The 20,919-nt window shown below is 38.7% G+C and overlaps 1 protein-coding gene across 3 annotated transcripts in view; it reads left to right on the top strand.

The window, feature by feature from the left end:
• Positions 1 to 20,919, top strand: part of LOC145434897 (sushi, von Willebrand factor type A, EGF and pentraxin domain-containing protein 1-like) — a 221,150-nt gene that overhangs the window by 112,247 nt on the left and 87,984 nt on the right. For all 3 annotated transcript variants that reach the window (XM_080312126.1, XM_080312125.1, XM_080312124.1), the window contains exons 30-50: positions 254 to 328; positions 620 to 707; positions 2,529 to 2,668; positions 3,142 to 3,343; positions 3,982 to 4,136; positions 4,580 to 4,793; positions 5,489 to 5,730; positions 7,663 to 7,874; positions 8,337 to 8,513; positions 9,688 to 9,804; positions 11,014 to 11,143; positions 12,336 to 12,497; positions 13,048 to 13,212; positions 14,195 to 14,348; positions 15,119 to 15,270; positions 15,773 to 15,952; positions 16,263 to 16,379; positions 16,634 to 16,739; positions 17,630 to 17,783; positions 18,709 to 18,890; positions 19,108 to 19,235. In XM_080312126.1, coding sequence (XP_080168252.1) covers positions 254 to 328; positions 620 to 707; positions 2,529 to 2,668; positions 3,142 to 3,343; positions 3,982 to 4,136; positions 4,580 to 4,793; positions 5,489 to 5,730; positions 7,663 to 7,874; positions 8,337 to 8,513; positions 9,688 to 9,804; positions 11,014 to 11,143; positions 12,336 to 12,497; positions 13,048 to 13,212; positions 14,195 to 14,348; positions 15,119 to 15,270; positions 15,773 to 15,952; positions 16,263 to 16,379; positions 16,634 to 16,739; positions 17,630 to 17,783; positions 18,709 to 18,890; positions 19,108 to 19,235 — 3,252 coding nt within the window. The remainder of the gene's footprint in view (positions 1 to 253; positions 329 to 619; positions 708 to 2,528; positions 2,669 to 3,141; positions 3,344 to 3,981; positions 4,137 to 4,579; positions 4,794 to 5,488; positions 5,731 to 7,662; positions 7,875 to 8,336; positions 8,514 to 9,687; positions 9,805 to 11,013; positions 11,144 to 12,335; positions 12,498 to 13,047; positions 13,213 to 14,194; positions 14,349 to 15,118; positions 15,271 to 15,772; positions 15,953 to 16,262; positions 16,380 to 16,633; positions 16,740 to 17,629; positions 17,784 to 18,708; positions 18,891 to 19,107; positions 19,236 to 20,919) is intronic.

Below are 20,919 nucleotides of genomic sequence, written 5' to 3'. Positions count from 1 at the left end.
ATGATACATAATTAGATAACGCCATTGTCATCATTTGTTTATCCTACAATTGAACTGTTGTTGCTCGTAACTGACCTTATTTTAATGAAGTAAATCAAACCAACAAAAAGATAAAGCATGCTGTAATCTGCATTTACTTGCTATAAAAAATAATTCTATATCATATCACCTATATGTGCTTATATAGGTCTTGCAATATTTTGTATTCCTATCTGCGACATTTATACTACCGTTATTTTGTATTTGCGTATAGAACCATGCAAGAACAACGCTTCGTGTACTGCACAGCAGAATACTTTTCACTGCGAATGCCTTCCCGGATATACAGGTAGTGACATTGATCTGCTACAGAATAATCAAATATGTTTCGTTAAATTGCTGGCACTAGTTGAGTGTGATTGTAATATACACAGGAGCAATAACCAGCAATCAGACGAATTCGTTCCACCTCTAGTAGAATGTTAGATCAATAACTTATCAAGTATATGGACATAAAGAACCCTTCACAAAATGTTAGCTTTCCCGATATGCTTTATTAAAATGATATATCATGATTGCCTGATAAAACGGTCCTAGAAAAATATGTGATTCGTAATGCATATTGAATATTTTATTCAAGGTAAATCCTGTGAGATTGAGATCGACGAATGTTTATCGAGTCCCTGTGCCGAAACGTCGAATTGCACAGATTTACTTAACGGATTCAGGTTGGTTATGCTTGATAACAACTATAGCGAAATTAAGGTATCTGATAGGCGTCGTCAAACATGTGAGATTACTTATCCCGGAATGAAATGTATGTTTTATTTCGCCGTGAGAGTACTGCGCACGAGTATTGTTCAACTGTAATATCAGTGCTTCCCCGCCGGTGGATCGCTAAGCTATTTCAGGTGATTCATTTTCGTGTTCCCGCGATTAAACAAGCCAATATACGTTCTCTTGCTTTAAATTCAATCCTTTTGCGATCATAATCGATGCAGGCCGCGTTCCCGTGCTCAAAATAATTTGCGAGTCGGATTGTCGTGAGAGTCAGTTGGATTGGAACGCGAAATTTGAGAGCGAGTCAGTGTGTTTGCCTGGGAATAGGAATTAATTCCGTCTCCTAAGGCTTTGCCAACGTTTTCTTTAGGTATTCATGGTGTTTGTCGACTACTATAATCATTCACACCAGGCCGATATTCTTCATTTTTATTCCGTAACTGCCGACTTATAGCACGACCCAATTTTAGGCTTTTTGTAAGACACCGCTTACGCGAGTAGGCTAGATAAACCTCCAATATTAGGTATAGGATTTCTGAACACGACCTCGGTCGGACTCGAACTCGCATCCCATTGGTGTCGCAGCCGCGGATTATACTACTACGCTATCTCGCCACTTTTGCAAACGTTGACAGGACATGGATATTAGGGCTGTTCAAAAATAACTTTTTTTCGGATTCCAACCATTCACTGATTAAATTGTCAGGTTACCCTAAAAAACGCTGCACACCAAATTTGGTTCAATTTTTACAAGTATAGGACTTATTATAGGACCAATTAAAATTTTTTAATAATTAAAAATTTTAATTTATTATGGAAACTAAAAAAAAAAATTCAAATTTTTCTGCCAACCCCATGAAATTGTTGAGCTGTCTTCAAAGACTTTGCAAAACAAATTTGAGTCAATTCCGACCAGTAGAAGCGGAGTTATGTTGATAAATCGCGGATTTACCACTGATCAAGGATAATTCGAGGATTATCATCGAAAAACTCGAAATTGACTCAAATTTGATTTGCAACGTCTTTGAAGTCAGCTTATCAGTTTCATGGGGTTGGCAGAAAAATTTGAATTTTTTTTTTTTCAATTTTCCATAGTAAATTAAAAATTTTAATTGGATCTGCGGAGTCCTACACTTGTTAGAATTGAACCAAATTTGGTGTGCAGCGTTTTTTAGGGTAACCTGACTATTTAATCAGTGAATGGCTGGAATCCGGGAAAAAAAGTTATTTTTGAACAGCCCTAATGGACATGGACAGGGGCAATTCTGACTGATTTGTCGCTATATCAGCAAATAGTTGCCTCGACAAAATATACTCTGAACCCCTTTGTGTTCGTAAAAGTCGAATTACTGATTGGATACGCGCCTCTCGTTTGTAATCATTTGCTATGTATTGTAGGCTTGAAACTGAAACTGAAAGCGAATGTGCCTCACGTGCCTAGTGTGTCCTATATTGATAACATATAACAGCTTATTGGTATAATCGGCTTCCCTTCTCGTGAGTCGTGACGGAACAAAGCCATTCTCCTGCAATTATTACTATATTTACCTGGGTTTACGTAGTCTTAACATCAACCCCTGCCTTCAGTTAAGAGTTGCTGGTTTAGTGTATTCGAGAAAACGTCACAATGCAACATTGAAATAAACAGACACGGAATTGGCCCAAATCTGTTGTTGTGTTGTAAGGAATCGGCATATACCTAATCACAACCAAATACCGCAATTGAGATTATAAATACGTAGCCTAATTATTACGTTTTTTTCTCTAAGATGCGATTGTGATGCTGGTTATGCAGGACTACTTTGCAATGAAGAGATTGACGAATGCTCTAGCACGCCTTGTCAAAACGGTGCAACTTGTGTGGACCGTGTCGACGCCTTCTCCTGTGACTGCGAAAACGGATTTTCGGGTAATCTCTTCGCGAACTCTCTTTTAGTACTAGGATTATACAAAGTAGTCAACGGGTCGTAAATATTTTCACCTAAATTTGCCCGCCAAAGTAACACCTATACCATACCTAATTTCGTGTCGGTGTTCAAAGTGGGCGATTAAAAGGTGTTCGAAGTCGTCAATGATACTTCAGTACATGTATGCATGTAGAATTAATAAACTACGGTACTTTCCTACCCAATTACACAACGTAACGATGTAAGAGCTTTGCTAATACAATCGACTGTTTTACATATTATCATCGTAGCGTCTGGTGCAGATCAGTTTATCGGAACTATCTGGCACAATATTCAAATTTCGTACCTTTCTAGTTGATAATTGTTATCCAAATGCACCCTCTAATTCCTATGGCGAGATATCAAAGAGCTGAAATTGTTTTTCGTGGGCTGGTAATGCGTACTTTTCCCTATATCAGTGTATGCTCTATGTCAGGATTGTTGTGTGAAATCAACGTGGACGAATGCGACTCGGATCCATGCTTGAACAACGGAATCTGCGTTGATGAAATTGCTGCCTTCCGCTGTGAGTGCGAAGTGGGATATAGCGGCGCTGTGTGTCAAACTGACATCGATGACTGCGCTGATAACCCCTGCCTGAATGCGGCAACATGCGTTGACGGAATCAATGAGTTCAGGTTAGGATCAAAACAAGTGTGTACTGTAGGGTTGTGTTTAGTCTGAGTGAAGCAATGTTGGTCAAGGTATAGTCATCTTTGGTACTCTAGTCGAAATAGTGTAATGTTGTAAATTTCTGTTCTACTCAATGTCGATGAAGTCTCTATACTCGAATTAGTAAGTACCGTTATGTATGGAAGTGAATTTACTAATTAGCACTTGCCCTTGAACTGTGATCTGACTCTTCAAAATGTGTAATCGCGAATTCAATGTTTATCAATTCATCCCTCTCCACGTCCCATTTGTAGCTATACCTAGAAGTCATCTGAATCATCCATCAGTTTCAAAATTGTCTCAGTCGCAAAGGAAACTGACGCAGAAATTACATCGCAGCTGATTAAGCAGTCGCGACATATGGCTCAGTTACTTTTTGCATCTTTCTTCATGCATTCAATTTAGGATATTTGATCAGTGATTTGAAACTAGTAACACAATTATTATTAAATACTTGTGAATTAAATAATAGATATCACTAATTATGCCATAATGGTTTCATCACTATACTGCAATCATAGAACTTCTCGAAAGATTGGGACGTGTTATATGCCGACAACTGACTTGGACAATTGCATTTTTATGATATATTGCATTCTTGTAGATGTGTCTGTGCAGCCGGGTTTAGAGGTGACTTTTGCGGCGAAAACATCGACGAATGTGCCAGCGATCCTTGCGTTCATGGAGAGTGTTTGGACTTGGTGGACTCCTACAAATGTGCTTGTCCGCCGACGTATTTAGGAGTTCATTGTGACGAAGGTAATAGGAGTCGTTTCAACTATCAACAGTAACATTTAACCGTTTATACCTACAGTGTTTGCCGCCATCCAATATCCATCTGCTTATAGAAATTAGTACATTTGACCGGGTTTCTGCACAAAGTTGTGGCCATGGCGCTATTAATTCAGTGGGCCTTAACTGTCGGGTGATAAAAACGTTTTGATGTGACCGAGAGAGAAAAACGTAGATTGGTATTCCAACTTTATATCACTCCAAGCTTGTTGGCTTTTGTTAATCAGGAGCCATGATGTCATCCCGAGCAAATTTTGAAGAAGTAGACCGGGACTATTAAAACGTCAAGGACAGCTGCTTTAGTATATTTAGAAGTACGCGGTCTGATGTATGTGCAATTTGTTCAATCGTCAGGCATAAAATTCAATATGCAATTGATATCATCTCAATAAGCGATCATACAATTACAGTTGGAGATGCATACTTCGATCTGGGCTTCAACAGGCCGAATACCTATCACCATTCGAGGATCGACTACGCATTACCGAACATGACTGAGGTTACGATATCGCTTTATCTCAAATCGAACTCGACTGAGACCTATGGAACGCCCTTTTCCTATGCTGTTGGAGATGGCCTGGAAGCAGATACACTCGCTTTGACCGACTTGGCTGCGCTAACTTTGTGAGTGGATTTGATACCGTATGTAGTTGAAGTGTGGTAATGTTAATCATACGATCACACTTTAATTCATTCCCGGCAGAAATGTGTCTAACCGTTCTTCGCATGATTCTAGCGATACTTTGATTAGACAACTGTGTCGTCGTGTCTTGTGGTGACAGTGCTGATACTACCTTTGAGTCAAAAGTCATTTGGACCAAATTCAGTGCTATGACGACCTACCTAACAGAATATATATATGTAGACGTAGCGTATATGTTTTAATACAAGCAGTTGCTATTGAATAAATACTAGTCAGCCCTCAAGTTTACCGGACCGCGACATGACATATCGATTGCGCCTTCCGACACATGCCACTTCATTTTATCGTTTGTTTTTCGTATCATATTCTGTTTATCTTCATTCAGTGTGCATGCCTCCTCTTTACATCGCCTAGACCCGGGTGGCTGTCTGATTTTAAAGACTACTCCATGTCGTTTCGACAGTCTCCTATCTTTTCATTATATCTTTTCATTATATCTCTGTGTTGTGGTGTTTTGAAATGACGAAAATTCTTCATACTTATACTGATACTGCTACCACTCGAGTCCATTGTAACGGCAGTTGAAGGCTTGCTCATGCTTTTATGTCTATGATGTTGGTGCTGACGGAGTTAATCATATCAAAGATCGATTATTAATGAGTAATCTGATTCACAGCTATGTCAACGGAGAATTCAGAGTCACCGACTTGAAGCGTATCAACGACGGCAAATGGTATTTTCTCACCGTCACTTGGACTAGCGAGGGCGGGGAGTGGTCCGTTTATCTGGACGGTACCTTGGAGGATTCGGGGAAAGGACTTGCGACCGGTCAGACCATCCCGGGTGGCGGCGTGTTAGTGATCGGCCAGGAACAAGATACTCTGGCGGGGGGATTTTCTGCGTCGCAAGAGTTTTTGGGTAAGGTCCAATATTTCAACACGTGTCGTCTTTATTAAAGCTGGGCACGACGATCTTAGTACTTGAATCAGAGTCAAGTATCAATTATGTTGATTCAAGTTGAGTATAGTATGGGTCGTTTTTTCGAACAACTAATATATGCGCTCTTGCTCCTAGTAGTTTTTGTCAACGAGAAATATGGTGTCGATAGTCGATACTGTCTTTCAACCAGAAGTCTCGAAACGTTCGATAGATAGTATTTTAGCATCAAATTTTCTAAATTTGACAGATTTTGTCGACTGTTAATTTGCAATGAGAACTCGGGGCTATATAGAACTATTGTTCTACTATATAATCATTGATCATATGTCCCGACTACGCCAACTATTGCGGCGCCATTGTTCTTTAGCGCCCCCATACCTTCCCATGAGCCCATTGCCCCCTATGTCGCCCCGAGCGTTTTCTCCTTCTTCAACATTAAAACGTAGGGGCGCTGGAGCCCACGTTGAGAACCCCTGGATTTGAGGGGGGTCCAAAATCGAGTATTAAGCTTTGCCTACCATTTAAATTGACACACATATAGTCAGAATTTGGAACAAAGTGAAAATTTGTACCTTTAACACGATCAGAATGAAAATAACAGCAGCAATAAGTATTCATGGACACAATATTTGTGCAATCAAATTCGCAGCATAGTACGAAGCCGGATGTGCAAGATTAGAAAATTATGTGTAACATGTAACTGGTGATATTTTTTCTTGTGGCCGCACATGACGACATATTTGAACATTCGTAGTCACCTGTTACTATTATGGTACTGAAATAAGTGGTAGTGTACTCGCGTACTCGACTTGAAGCCTAATACTCGTCGGAATCGAAACAACCCATGTAGGCTACTCGATTTTTCTGAGCATTCCTTAAGTTCAGTTTATTAATAATAATTCGGTTCTACCTTGTCATATTGTTCAAATAGGTTTCGTTCACATGTGCTGCTTATTGGAGTAGCTTACATTTATGAATACTTATGGCCCAACCGTTACCGGCTAAAATGCAGGTTACCTACTATTAAGGTCATGAAACTATTTTTTGAATCAATTTGCATTATTGCACTTGATCATATCACGATAGTAGCTGGTGTGTATAAAGCACTAGATATAACATTCATTAATATCAAGTTTGTCGTCACCATGACATACATAGGAAAATATCCTTATTGTATCTCGAAGACTTTTCGCGTACCGCTAATCAACAATTGACTAAACTAAAGGGATTTAAACAGATTTAAAGTTGAATCGCATTCTGCAAGCTACTACATTACAATTACAATGATCGACAAGATAAGGTAATGTAGGAGCGTTCGACTTCTTCATCGGTAGGTTGTGGTTTAGTCAGCGGCCGGGTCAGACCAAAGACCTGATCAGTAACAGTGTGGTATTCATGGCTTCCCCGCTTGGCGCTCAGCGTCATCGGGATAGCATAGATGGGTGGTGCAAGACTTAGAAAACCTTACAAGGCTATATCCGTACCTTCGTTGTCCAATGGCATATGCACGTCACACACGTATGATATGCATACGTGCAGATCTTGTGCATGTATATCAGGAGTCCGTGTCCACAAAACATCACAAGGACAAAATATATTACGTCTACGTCCTTTTCCTATTCCTATTCCAATTAGAATTGAAACCGATGTTTAACAAAAGCCTAGAACGAAAGTGGGCCATGCTGTAAGTCAGCAGCTAAGGAATCTTTTAGAAAATATTGACCTGGTGTGGAATGACGATCGATGTCGAAACCCAATAATTACTGAAACATCAACATCAATAAAAATTTACCAAACAAACTAACTTACACCTAACGCCATGAGACGTTTTTCACTGGATTTGGTGGTGCATTTTCAAACGCTTTATCGTTAAAAAATAACGATTATGATTATGATTTTTCTGTACACCAGGTACTATTTCACAAGTCAACGTTTACGATTACGCGATGCCCCCCGGGAAAGTGTTGCTGCTCTGGAGAAACTGTGCGGATAACACGGGCAATGTACGGGCGTGGCCGGAGTTTGCCGGCGGTATTGTGGGGCGGTTGGAGAAAACTTCGACGCGATTCTGCCTGCCGTGTGCGGAGATCAGTTCGGATGAAGGAACTGTTGTTGAGAAAAACGTGGGTTGCGGTTTTGTGTTAGCTGTATTTGATGTTTACTTGCTTGCTTGTGTGATATCTGATTCTGCTTATACCGATCTATCATAATTAGGGCTGGGCACAATGATTTCAGTATTCGCATCTGAATCGTGTATTAATTCTAATGATTCGAGTGGATTAATAAGAGTTGATGTTTTCGAGCAGCGGCTTATATATAATGGGCCGTGAACCGACGCGCGTGGCTGTTTTTTTTACTTTGCAAATTGAAATAACGTAGTAAGCAAAACCATATTTGGCAGTCAGGTGGTTGTGATGACCTTCTCTTTAGTCGGAAAATGCCTCCTAAGTAGTAATCATATCTGCTGACATCGACGGTAGTGCCAAAAGGGTGCACCACTACAAATAACTCTGGTCTACATCACTGAATTCATGAAATCATCATTGAGTATCTTGGAATATATGTTTTCATCCATTTCATTACAGGCAGATCATCTTATGACGGTATCCTGCGCGACAGGATATAAACCACTGTTCCACGCTAGCAATCGCCCGCGTTACGTTTTCTGGTGCGGCAACGATGCAAATTGGCGGCTATACACCGAGGTCGTAAAGCCTGAGAAAATGAAATGTGAAAAGATAACGTGTGGCGACATTGGAAGTGTAAGTGCCTGCAATACATTTGTAGGTTCCCAACAAGATAACGTAATGATGGAGCGTCCTACTTCTTGATCGGTAGGTCATGGTTTGAATCCCCGGCCGGGTTGGACCAAAGTCCTAATCAGTAAAACCGGTATCCATGACTTCCCCGCCTAGCGTTTCAGCATATCACGGACGGGTGGTGCAAGATGTAGAAAGCCTTACAAGGCTATTTCTTCACCTTCCTTGCCCAGTGACACATCATCATCGTCATTCCCTCATGCTATGCATATGCAAAGATCGTGTATGGGTATCGTGAGTCGGTGAATATGCGGCAAAAACATCAAGGTCACAATGTACAGCGTCCTATTCCTATTCCCGTTATCTTCAAACAGAGGTAGCCAAAGTATCCAAAGTTGGTATTTTTAGTATACATGGAGGTAACACTATTACTATTGACTTCGATACAAGCGGATGTAACTATGTACAAGGTATGTCCAAACTATTTCAAGTGGGAATATAAATGGAGCTCTGACTACCACAAAAGTGAGCAGATTAAAAAAAAAAAAATTTGGTAAATGGACACATACCTTTTGCAGTTCATCGAAGGATTCTTCTGCCGAAATTACAGAGTACATCATGGCCACTAACGCAAAATGTAGCAAAAATATGATAGTCAGTACGAATACCATTTAGTGGGCACATTGCAGCTTGATATACTGCATACCTGTCACGAGGCACGGAGATTTCATTAAAATTATGAACCCAAAACTGAGTATTTGGTCAACTAAGGGACATAAATACGATTTTGTTACATTGTTATTTGTTAGCTGTCTTCTGGGTTGTCAGTCAAATAAACTGCCATTGAAAGGCAATTGAATCTGAATAAGATTTGCTATTCAATAAAACTGTAGCCATTGCAAACTATCACTTAAATGAGTTGACGCTTAGTTCTGCGTTTTCCGCAAAACCCAATTTGTGGATTCGTAGCTGAGACCATTATTTGCGTGAACTGATTTACAACATGCATGCTCAAACACTACGGATTCATTGTATAATTTGTTTCTCATTTAAATTCATTTCCTTGGTCTTGCATATATGTTGGCGTTATAATGATTGCTAGCAAAACATCGTTATTGTGATCAATATTTTTATACCGGTATGAATGTTTTAAAATTGCCACTGCCCACGATTTTAGATTTTGTTGGGATCAGTGATATTCACGGATGGTAAATACGGAGATGTTGCTAACTACCGCTGCCAAAGTGGATACGAACCGATCGGTGATGTACAGCGGACTTGCCAAGCAAATACGGTTTGATAATTGAATGGTTGTTGTATTTTGTTAAGAACTTCGTTAAATAACAGTTTTAATTGTGCGCAAGGATGTACCTTGTGAAAACCACAATTTCATAAACCTGTTGGTCCATTTCCAAATTCCTTGGCTTAGACAGCTGGTCCAAAATCGAGTATTAGGCTTTGAGTAAAATTTAGATTGACATAACGCATAGTCAGAATTAATTGAGAAGTTAAAACTAGTACCTTTCACACGATTAGAATGAAAATAACGAAATTCGCCTTAACCATAACTGTAATGGTGATTGGTCACATGAAAATCATACTCCGTCACAGTGGCATACGAACTTCTAACTAAATTTGTAGAACTGTTCGAGTTAGATTTCAGTGACGAAAATAGTGGGAGTCGTAGTCTGTGTGTTTATAATGTCAGGATATCGTAGTAGGAGTCGGTTTGTTGCAAATGTCTGGAGTCAACTGTGGAGTCGTCAGTTTCGACTTCACAGCTCTGGGCGCTATTTCATGCGTTCGTGACAAGCCTACGTGCCTCTAGCGCTGTAAATGTTTGATGGTTGAATTCTGAGCATACGCCTTTTAGGAATGGTCGGAAGCCAGGAAATACATATATATAAAGAGGTTTTATTTATGTCATAAGCCATGCAATGCAGAAGGCAATTTTAGTAATCATTCAAGTATTCAAATGAGATAATTTCCACTGTCCAACTGAGATCAGATCTTATCGACAGGGAGACACGATATGACTGAAGTCACACTTTCTTCCCTCACATAAGTAGGGTAATGAAACGCGAAAACAAGTGCATACCAAAATATATGAGACAGCGATCTAACATGACGGAAGTTGCTTGCATTGTTGAATGTTTGAGCCTCTATGCGACAATAACAATAACAATAACAATTGAACTAACAAAGTGCTGCTCTTATTATAACATTTAAACATAAAAAAGCAACTGCTGCATTTAGTCGAATACATCTAGTGACATCACTATCCATGATGATATGATACATTTTTAGTAATTGAATGAAATACTTGTGCTCCCTCAATTTCGTCTCATAGTCACCTCTTGTTCAAGCAACGATTGGATACCAGCGGAACAGGCTTGTACCTTCGTTGCATTTCTTCGAGGCTGTGATGGCACTTACCATGTTTTTATCACGTATAACCCAATGAAATAGTCTCAAGATTCCATGCAATCCTCTCTTTGAATAGCGCTGGTCGGGAACCCCTCCAACCTGCGAAGACATTGATGAATGCAACATCGAAGGTTCTTGCCATAGAAAGGCCAACTGCACCAACACTGTGGGAAATTACTCTTGCGAGTGCGTTTACGGATGGAAAGGTAAGCCAAGTACTATCCTCCAAATGCTATAAATTATATAACACAACTGTTGCATTTCCGCTTGCATGGATTTTCGATTGTGTGTTGACGTCATAATATATTGGTTCAGAGCTTAGTGTTGTGCTTAAAATTTTCTGAAATGATATCAATAGACTAGATTGAGAGATATTTTCTGGTAATATCGAGAATGAATATCAGTTAGCTTGTAGCAAAACAGATATTATAATACATGGTATAACTTATCTCCCCTCTTCTGAATGAATGTTGCATTTCTGCATCATAAGACACATAGTATTCTCCACTCAGGCCTGTCCACTGCTTTGTACAATGCACATTGATTCCATGATTATCATAAGAACTTATTGCATATATAACGTTTGGTGATAGCTTCTTGATCGGTAGGTCGGGGGTTCGATCCTCGGCCGGGTCAGACCAAAGACCTGATTAGTAACAATGGTATCCGTGACTTCCCTGCCTGACGCTCATGCATTACTGGGATAGCATGGAGGGATGGTGCATGACATAGAAAGTCGTACAAGGCTATATCTGCACCTCCCTTGTCTAGCGGTATATGCACATCATGCACTCATGGTATGCATATGCACAGATCGTGTGTATGTCTATCATGAGTCGGTGTATATGCCGCAAAAACATCGAGGACAAAAATAAACCACGTCCTTTCCTTTGATAGCTTGAGCTTTAAACGTAGATGTCGAAATTCATCTAGGGCCTGGGGCATATTTGAAAATTAGTTCTTTTGATATTTCTCTAAACAGAGAAAGTATAAGCTTCAGCGAAATAGGGAGGCTGATTTGGACTGAACTATAAAACTATATTACAGTTAGGAATGGGGTTAATTGGTCATACTGCTAACTATGTCAGTTAAACCATCTTCTATATTGGTATTCAAGTCAATTCTCATATTGTCCGTCTCCCTGAAGATGTTGAAATGGCTGCTTCCACAGAATTATTAAGTTGAATATTGCCAAGCAATTGTTAGCTTGAATATTGCTCACAACTTGAGCAATGGTGGAGGCTATCACCATGATCTTCTTACCCATCTCCATTCATAGGTAGACTGTTTATGATATATGCGAGTTCTACATCTGACCAAACCATCTGCCTATACTAAAATTTGACATGCATTCATTGAATGAGTCAGTTCTCACAATATGACCATTATATATTGAAGGTGATGGTTACACCTGTCGCGAAATCGATTGTGGTAGCGCCGGTAGCCTGATATTCGGATCAATTCAAGGAAATAACTTCAAGCTTGGGGGTGTCGTGCAATACTCCTGTGACTATGGATATAGATTGGAAGGACCAAGTGAACGCGTTTGCTTGTATAATGGTGAGTACATACCTAAAATGGAGAATATACTTACTTAAATATTTTCTAACATCCGGAACTATTTAACTGTCAATAAAACAGGTCAATTTCAAAATTTACTGATCACGTTTCTGTAATTCACCATGTGCTATTTACTGGTGTGTCGTATCTGGGTTATTACAACAAAATCTTTTTCAAAAGCTTTCCTCCAATGAACTATCTAAAATAGATGAGAAAATACACAGACGCTTTCATCAATTGTTGATTTTGCATTGAAATCTGCATTGAAATTGCGACAATGCAAGCATGTATAACATGTCACTTTTTGTAACTGACGCAAACCCCATGACTTTATTTCTCTCACTGATAATTCAGTTCAAAACTGAGGGAATTATCTGCGCTAATGAAATAAATTTTGTCTTCTCCTCGTCTTTGTTTTCACGATTTTTGGTATTTATCTTCGGTAAATATGAATACCATGTACCATATGTAGTATGCACCATATTATAATGAAAGTACAGATTAAAGTTTTGAACCGTGGTGTAATTAAACTACATATTCCAATTTCTAGATTCATGGTCGGAACACATGCCTGAATGCGTGAAAGTGGAATGCGAGGAGCCGGAAGACATCAGATACGGATATAAGAGGCCAAGAGCCTCTATCTGGGATTACAAAAGCCAGATTACTTATTTTTGCCAGCCTGGATATTATGTGATAGGAGAAGCTACTAGAGGTATGAATTGTTGCTTCATCGCTGTTACATCACTGTATATATTCTATCTGGGATTAGAAAAGCCAGATAACTTATTTTTCCCTGCCTGGATATTATTTGATAGGAGAAGCTATGAGATGTATGAATTGTTGCCTCATTGCTGTTACATCACTGTATATATATATATATATGGACCCATAAATGATATGACCTAATTTAAACGCCCAAGCTATCTCACATGCAGCTCTTCTCCTAAACTCAGGTGTACCACTCTCTTCAATGTTCCAATATCATTGCCGGCGTGCATATGTTTATGTGAACTGGCTAGGTGTCCAGAGCGAGAGAGGCAGTTGAAATACTTGTTTCGTAACCCCATCAATGCAATAAATTAATTTCAATCCATCGTTCAGGACATCAACTATTCGTGCCCATAATAATTCGTCAAAAAGTAGAAAATGAAGAATGCGAAGAGAAAAAGTATTAGTGGAAAAATGAAGTCCACAAGACACATTGATTGGTGTTTTATTATCCTAACATGTGTTGTTCACTGAGATATATGAGCATTGGACATAGACATGGAGGATTATACCACAATTCATAGAACATAAATTACAAAATGTATAAATACAGCCATGCTGATTTATAATTGTTGTCACAAATGGCAACGAATGCTAACAGTCACTTTCTAAATGATGAATACCAAATAATATACTCTACAATCCCAGCTATTTTAGGAGCATTTCCGAATTTCGTAATGCCAATATACGAAAATCTGCTTTCATCTTTATATAATTCAAAATATTAAACGAAACGTAATTTACGGGGTAGTAGCATTGCGCTTAAAGTAGTAATTTCATAGCAAAGCGACTTACTGTCTCGCTCGACCTTACCATACGTCACTGATTGGAATAATAATATACCGCTACCTCTGTTACCAGTCCTGTAGGATTGCTATCTGATCTTGGATAACCGAACACGAGATGAAATGATTTTTTTTTCACAGAATGTGGTCCGGACAGTCAATGGACAGGCACGCCACCAACTTGCGACAGAGTGTCATGTGGCGAACCTCCTGTTGTTGCAAATTCGGTGAGGATTCAAAACGGCGGGGTCAAGTACGGCGATATCGTAAACTACATCTGTGAACAAGGATACGGGTAAGCGAAGGCTTGTATATCAAATCTTCTATATAGGGTGCTTTAAATCGGTGACTGATTCCATGCAGATCACATGCAGTTTGTGGAATTAAGGCAAACGTATGGGCGTGCAAACTGCACATCCAAGGGCTAAAGTAGGTTCTCTTGCTTGTATCACCTGCTCGGGTGGTAAAAAACAACTGCTTCAAGAAATGGCACGAACATTTCGTGCTGAACAATCACCAAGTATTGACATGTCCTCATCACAAGCTGAAATCACTCAGAATTTCCCTGATTATGTGAAGGGGTGATGCAAGACTTAAAAAGTCTTACAATACTATATCTTTACCTCCCTTTTTTAGCGGCATATGCACTTCATATACTCATTCTATACATATTCACTAATCGTGTGTACGTATATAAGTCGGTGTATATACCAACAAAAACCATCGAGGACAAACAATATATAACATCCTATTCTATTATCCATATTATACTCGTGTTTGTATCCATTATCAGTAGAATCTGCATTTACATTATATTGACTTCAAATTTGAGTACATAAAACTAATCTTAGAATGGAATATTCTGCACTCACTTATTTGAAACGTAATATTACATAGAGATAACACTCACCAATTTTATGAGTTTAATACATCATATCGAAGTCAAGCTCACCATTTACGTCAATTAATTAATTTGAAAATACCCATGCAGTGGGTGACATTTCTATAATTGACTTCAAGCTCAAATTCAAACTAGTCTAATCTTCACATGGAATTTTGTTACAGCTCTCTGGGCCCCACTAAGCTCACTTGCAATGCATCGAAAACATGGGAAGGGGAAGATGGCGGGATGCCCGTTTGCGAGCATCCCACTTGCGACTCTCCTCTTTCAATCATTCATGGCGAATTTACAATCGAGGAAATTGGAGAGGCAACGGGTAATTCTTCTTGAAAGTGGTAGACTATAGCCCTCTTGACGAGAACAGTAATCTAAGAACTTGGCCAGAGTGTACATGTAAAGTTCTTTATATAAGGATTTTTTGTGAGCAGTATATAATACCTCTGAAAAGACCAATCAAAAATATCTATGCTGTTTAGCAAAGGAGGTATTAGAAAATTTGACTGTATTGAAGTATCTTTTAAAGGAGACGACAGAATATACTGCACTTTTCCAATAGTTGAGAATATATGAGAATATAAATAAATCACTGAATTTAGCTTCCTCAAAATAACTTGAAGTCATAAAACATCTGGTAGTAGAGACGCAGGTATTACCACATAAACACCAATCTGTATTATCACCAAAATTATCACTACATAGGTTATTTCGTTTTAGTAATACGATTTAGCTGGATTCTATGTTACCAAATCAATAGTACAAACTGACTTCTTTTGAACAATTCCGAATTGACCTCAACACACTCTAACTCTTGTTTTCAGTAACTGGCGCAACATACACCTATGATACTGCGGTCCGATACACGTGTAATGTTGGGTACAATTTGGTTGGTGCCGAGACTATCGTCTGTAAAGAGAAGGGTATCTGGGATCGACCAGCTCCTGTTTGCCAAATTGTTTCATGTGGACCACCGCCCGATGTGGAAAATTCTGTGCAAGACCGTAAGTAGATTATTACTGACAGTATTGTAACTGTAACACAAATCGACTATAAAAATCGTTACTGTAAAAGGTCTACCTATGTTTGGTGATGTAAGGCAGTAGTGTTTATGATATAGGAACAGTTTTAGATTGAAACATAATCGATATCACATAGGATGACTGAATGACGTAGCTTGCAAAACCATACTATAACTAATTGTTGATATTGATATATACCGAAGTATACACAGTAATGGTGAACTTTTAATTAGTTTCAGAGACTAAACGTTGCCTTTCATCAAAAACTGTATATATTATGTTCGATTTTCAGATAATGGACAGTTGTATGGTGATTTGGCCAATTATTTCTGCAAACCAGGGTACTTCCTGAAGGGAGATACAGCCCTCTCTTGTCTGGCTTCTGGGAAATGGACTGACGAGAAACAAGGTCATTCAAGAATGAAAGGATGTTTAACAATATGAGAGATATAGGAATTATTGAAATGCTCTTTGCAAGTCCTTTTTATGGCATGGAATTCCTATCATATATTTATTGGACGATCAAGACTTGTACATTACCATATTTTTCGTGTGACTTCCAACACAAGTATATATGGTGTTCATAAATTGCTTGTGTTCAAGTTGGTTTCAAATATTTCTATATATTGACCATAAGTTCACATACTCATCATCGTTTTGCAGACACTCCATCATGTAACCCAAAGCCATGCCCGATCCCGAGACATGTTCCACATTCCCAGCAGAGATTGTCAAACGCTGATGGCTATGTCTACAAAGCTATTGTCAGGTAAGTTCTGATTTCTAATATTGCATTTGATGCCGTGCTTCTTTGTATATTGTTTCGTCCAATCAATAATAATTCCTTCATGAAGTAGTTTAAATTCTGTGTCTGTAAAGCGTATGCCAATCCATGTTATCTTAAATCGATACCATATCAGAGCCAAGGATAAACAGTAACAAAGACAATTAAGAGATTCTTGGAACTTCAATATTCAATTGAATAGTTTATTAATATTGAATGAATCCGAATATTTTCGGCCGACACTCTTCAGGGCTAGTCGTCAGCAATTAGTATAGAATGGAAAATAACATTGTATGTCAACAATCGTATCACAAATTATGACGTCACCAGCATCAAATATCGAATACGAGAGCGTTCAATGTACTATTTTTAAATGGTACACGAACTCTTTCATGACACAGCCTCGGCTTTGATAAAATATTTTGATGAATATTCGGGTTCATTTCAATATGATTATACTATTTAATTGTATATTAAAGACAATTTAGTCCGGTGTTTCACAAATGATTTTAGAGAATGTTCTTTTGACAAATCATACAGATATCAAACGCCCCCTACCCCCTAACATAAAAAAATTGTTTTGTTTAGTAGCCACATACACGATGTTGTCGTTCATGGCCTTTAGGTTCATCTATTCATAGCAGCACACTACGTTACATACGATGCGATACGTACGACACTATCAAGGAATAAAATATAAAATATATTGTTGGATGTTTATTAAGAAATTCTTTTCAACGCCGACGTCTGACTAGTAATATTACCTGCTATCATCGGAACATTTTCTAATTGGCCCAATTTATCTGAAATCAAGACTATTTATAATAATGAATAATATTCCACTTATTCAATACAAGATGTGTCTTTGTTTCCAGTTACCAATGTGATCTTGGATACTGGTCGTCAGGCACGGATACCATTGACTGCGACACGGAAAATCACTGGCAGCCAGCACAAGATTTCGAATGTGATATTGAAATTTGCCCCGAACCTACACAACCCCAATATGGCAGCGTAAACCGATTACTGGTAATATATATGAGCTTGTGTTGATCACTATCATTTTAGATATATTCTTATTTTGAGATACCTTTGCTTTACGTCAACGTTTTTTCAATTTCTGGATTGTGGTCATTCAACTTGTAAAGGTCAGTTGAGCACATTTAGGCTCACTGATCAACTGACTTATAAAATATTTTCGGCCTGACTATTTGGGCCATAATTTTGTTTAATCACATTCTCGTCAGGTACCATTCTCTTACATGTGTTTCTATTTAGTCTAAGTACATCCTAGCAGATGGAGTATGTTGGACACGAACTATGTTTATTTCGACAGAATTGAACCCAATGATGAGGATGTTGAATTACGAGACTGTACTTGGTCGTTTCAGCATCCTCCTGTGTCCTATCTATTCGTTACATTGAATTGTGCCCTAATTATTGCATGGTACATTGTATGTCTTGACCGGACAAAAATAATTAGGATAATTCAAATAGTATACCAAAGGGGGTGAACGATGAATAGCTTAGGTGGATTCTAAATAGCATATGTAATAAATAAACTTATTGTAGTTCAACCACATTCTTCTCCTTTGCTTCTCATTGACACGCCTGTTTTTAGAATGATCTTAATCGCTAGATGCTTTCAATTGATCCATTAAAGACATCGTCCGAATGTGCATCATTCCTGTGCCCCCTTAATGTCGTTCATATATGAAATATGAATATGTCATCAACTTTCATCACTCTCTATGTAAGGTCATCCAGTAAGTGTGGATATTCCTATCAATGAGGATGCCGGTATACAGACTTGTTGTCACCGGAATTTGCAAATCAAACATCCCACTTTCCAAAGTTTAAATGTAAATGTTGGTATGTATCTATGAAACCGGCACCAAGGTCCATCCAATGTTTGTATTTCTTTTCTTTTTTTTTAAATTTTGATTCATTTCAGCCTGAACTAGGAGAATCGTACGAATACAACAATACCATCTCCTATTCTTGTGATGCTGGATTTTATTCCACTGACGATATGGAGGCCCGATGTACAGAGCATGGTACTTGGTCGACTCCAACTCCTAGATGTCTTCCAATCGAATGTCCCATGCCCGCTACTGTCAGCAATTCCGAACTGAGGTATATTTTCTTCTGAACATATGTGGAATCAGTAAAATTCTGGGATTCCTTTAATATTTTAGTTTTAATTACTAAAATGTTTTAGCACGAAGATTACTGAAATATGTTGAGGCACATGGTCCCTAATTCACAGTACTAATGAATAAATATATTTCCATCAGTTTACAGAATTTCGGTATTCGATGTGCCGATGTTCGTAATATGATTGCAATTTCAGTATATTGGACGGTCCATATGGAACGGGGGCTCTCTATCAGAGTGATTTGTCTTACACATGCAACTTGGGTTACGAGCAAACTGAAGGCGACGCAGTGAGAAAATGTGATTCCGAACGTTCGTGGACAGGTGCGTAGCAAAATGATATATTTTGACATCAACTGGAAGAATATATTCTGTATAGGTGTCATGTCATTTTATGTTTGTTATATGGTTGTGATTAATATATCTTATTGAAATTGTGAGGGTAGAGAAGATTTCACTGCAATTTAGGTCAATTGGAAACAGCTCCGATCTATTAATTCTAATCACCTAATCATTGATTATATTGTACCATTGCACATTTCTGCAGTCTGCAGAAATGAAGTAAATAGTGCCCTGTGAATAAGAACCAAATTTAAAAGATGTTAGGTCCACAAATTTAGTTTCAAATAGAACGTAGTCCGGTACATTTTGGTCTCTTCTCGGGTGGTCTATGAGTAGGGGAAGCATTAAAATCATAAAATGTGCATATGTTAACTATGCACATGAATATTTATGATTAGAGTTAATCCTTAACCTTCAAAATGTTCATAGAATATACAGTATCTTGCTATCACCATAACCAATTTCTAGTGAGAGGATGAGCCTTGTAAGTTTTAAGTGTGAGACCCAAGATCTCACCGCACTTTTCATATCTGGCCAGCTTTCCATTAGCGTTCCACACTCCTGAATTGCACCACTTGGTCAACACTATCTGTTTGTTAGAAATGTCAGCATTTTTCAAAATGAACTGTTTATTTGCAATTAAATGGTGGTGGCTGAACACTCGTGAAAGCCATGCTCGACTGAATGACATTTATTTTTTGTTGAAGCATTGGTATATTGCAGTGGTTCCCCACCTTTTTGGTCTCGTGCCCCCCTTGGCCAATATTTGAGCTAAATTCCCCCCCCCCTATAAAAAAAGTTGCCTGTGACTGAAAAATGTGCTTTTTAACGCTCAACCATTTGTTGACTGTGCAATAGGGTTGTTCAAAATTTGGAAAATGTTTGGAATTCTGCGTGTCCATCGCTTATTCTTTAGATTATTGTTAAAAAACAATAATGGGCTTGAAAGAAGCTCCCAGGAAAGCCGCTAACATTTGTCTAAATGCGTTTGAAAGTCGTTGTTGAAGAGTGGGCGGGCAACCGACAGCAGAGGCGGGCAATCACGAAACCACGGTTCTTGATTGGGTAATCGGCTAAGCTTCACTGATTACTGCAACAGCTGACTCGGATTCGGGAGCTTCGCTTTACTAAATTGCAAGTCTGTTTTGCTGAGGTAGAGTCTGTTAGTAGCGGTTGTGGTTCTGTACAACCGCGTTGTGTGTTGATGAGTCATTAGTAGTACTGTAACACGTGTTCTTTGAATGCTTCACAGTCGATGGCAGTAGTTTATGCTTTGGAGCAACAATAGTGCAGTCATGGCAGAGGCAAAACGACGAAAGATTGCACACATGCTGCAGCGAAGAACAAGATCCAAATCTGAGCAGTACTTGGTCGGATATACTTGCGATTACGTCTGTGGCTCGAGATTACCTACTATACGAGAAGGAATGAGTTACTTGCTGCATCTGAAAGAGCATTGTCCTCAATCAACTCCTACTCATGAACTATGTACTGTGGTGGTGGATGATGTAATGACAGTGTGGAAAATGGCGAGAATTGCGACAATGCAGAAATCACATGTGGTGCGATCACTTCAAAACCTGCACGAAAGATGGCGTGATCTGAAGAAGAATCCGAAACAGGAAAGTGATCCCAAGGGTAAGAGGAGAAAATTCACTGATGATTT

Source organism: Botryllus schlosseri, chromosome 3, assembly GCF_051294905.1.
Source record: "Botryllus schlosseri isolate E-star chromosome 3, Bs_hap1, whole genome shotgun sequence".
Taxonomy (NCBI): domain Eukaryota; kingdom Metazoa; phylum Chordata; class Ascidiacea; order Stolidobranchia; family Styelidae; genus Botryllus; species Botryllus schlosseri.
This window is presented reverse-complemented; position numbering and strand designations above follow the sequence as displayed.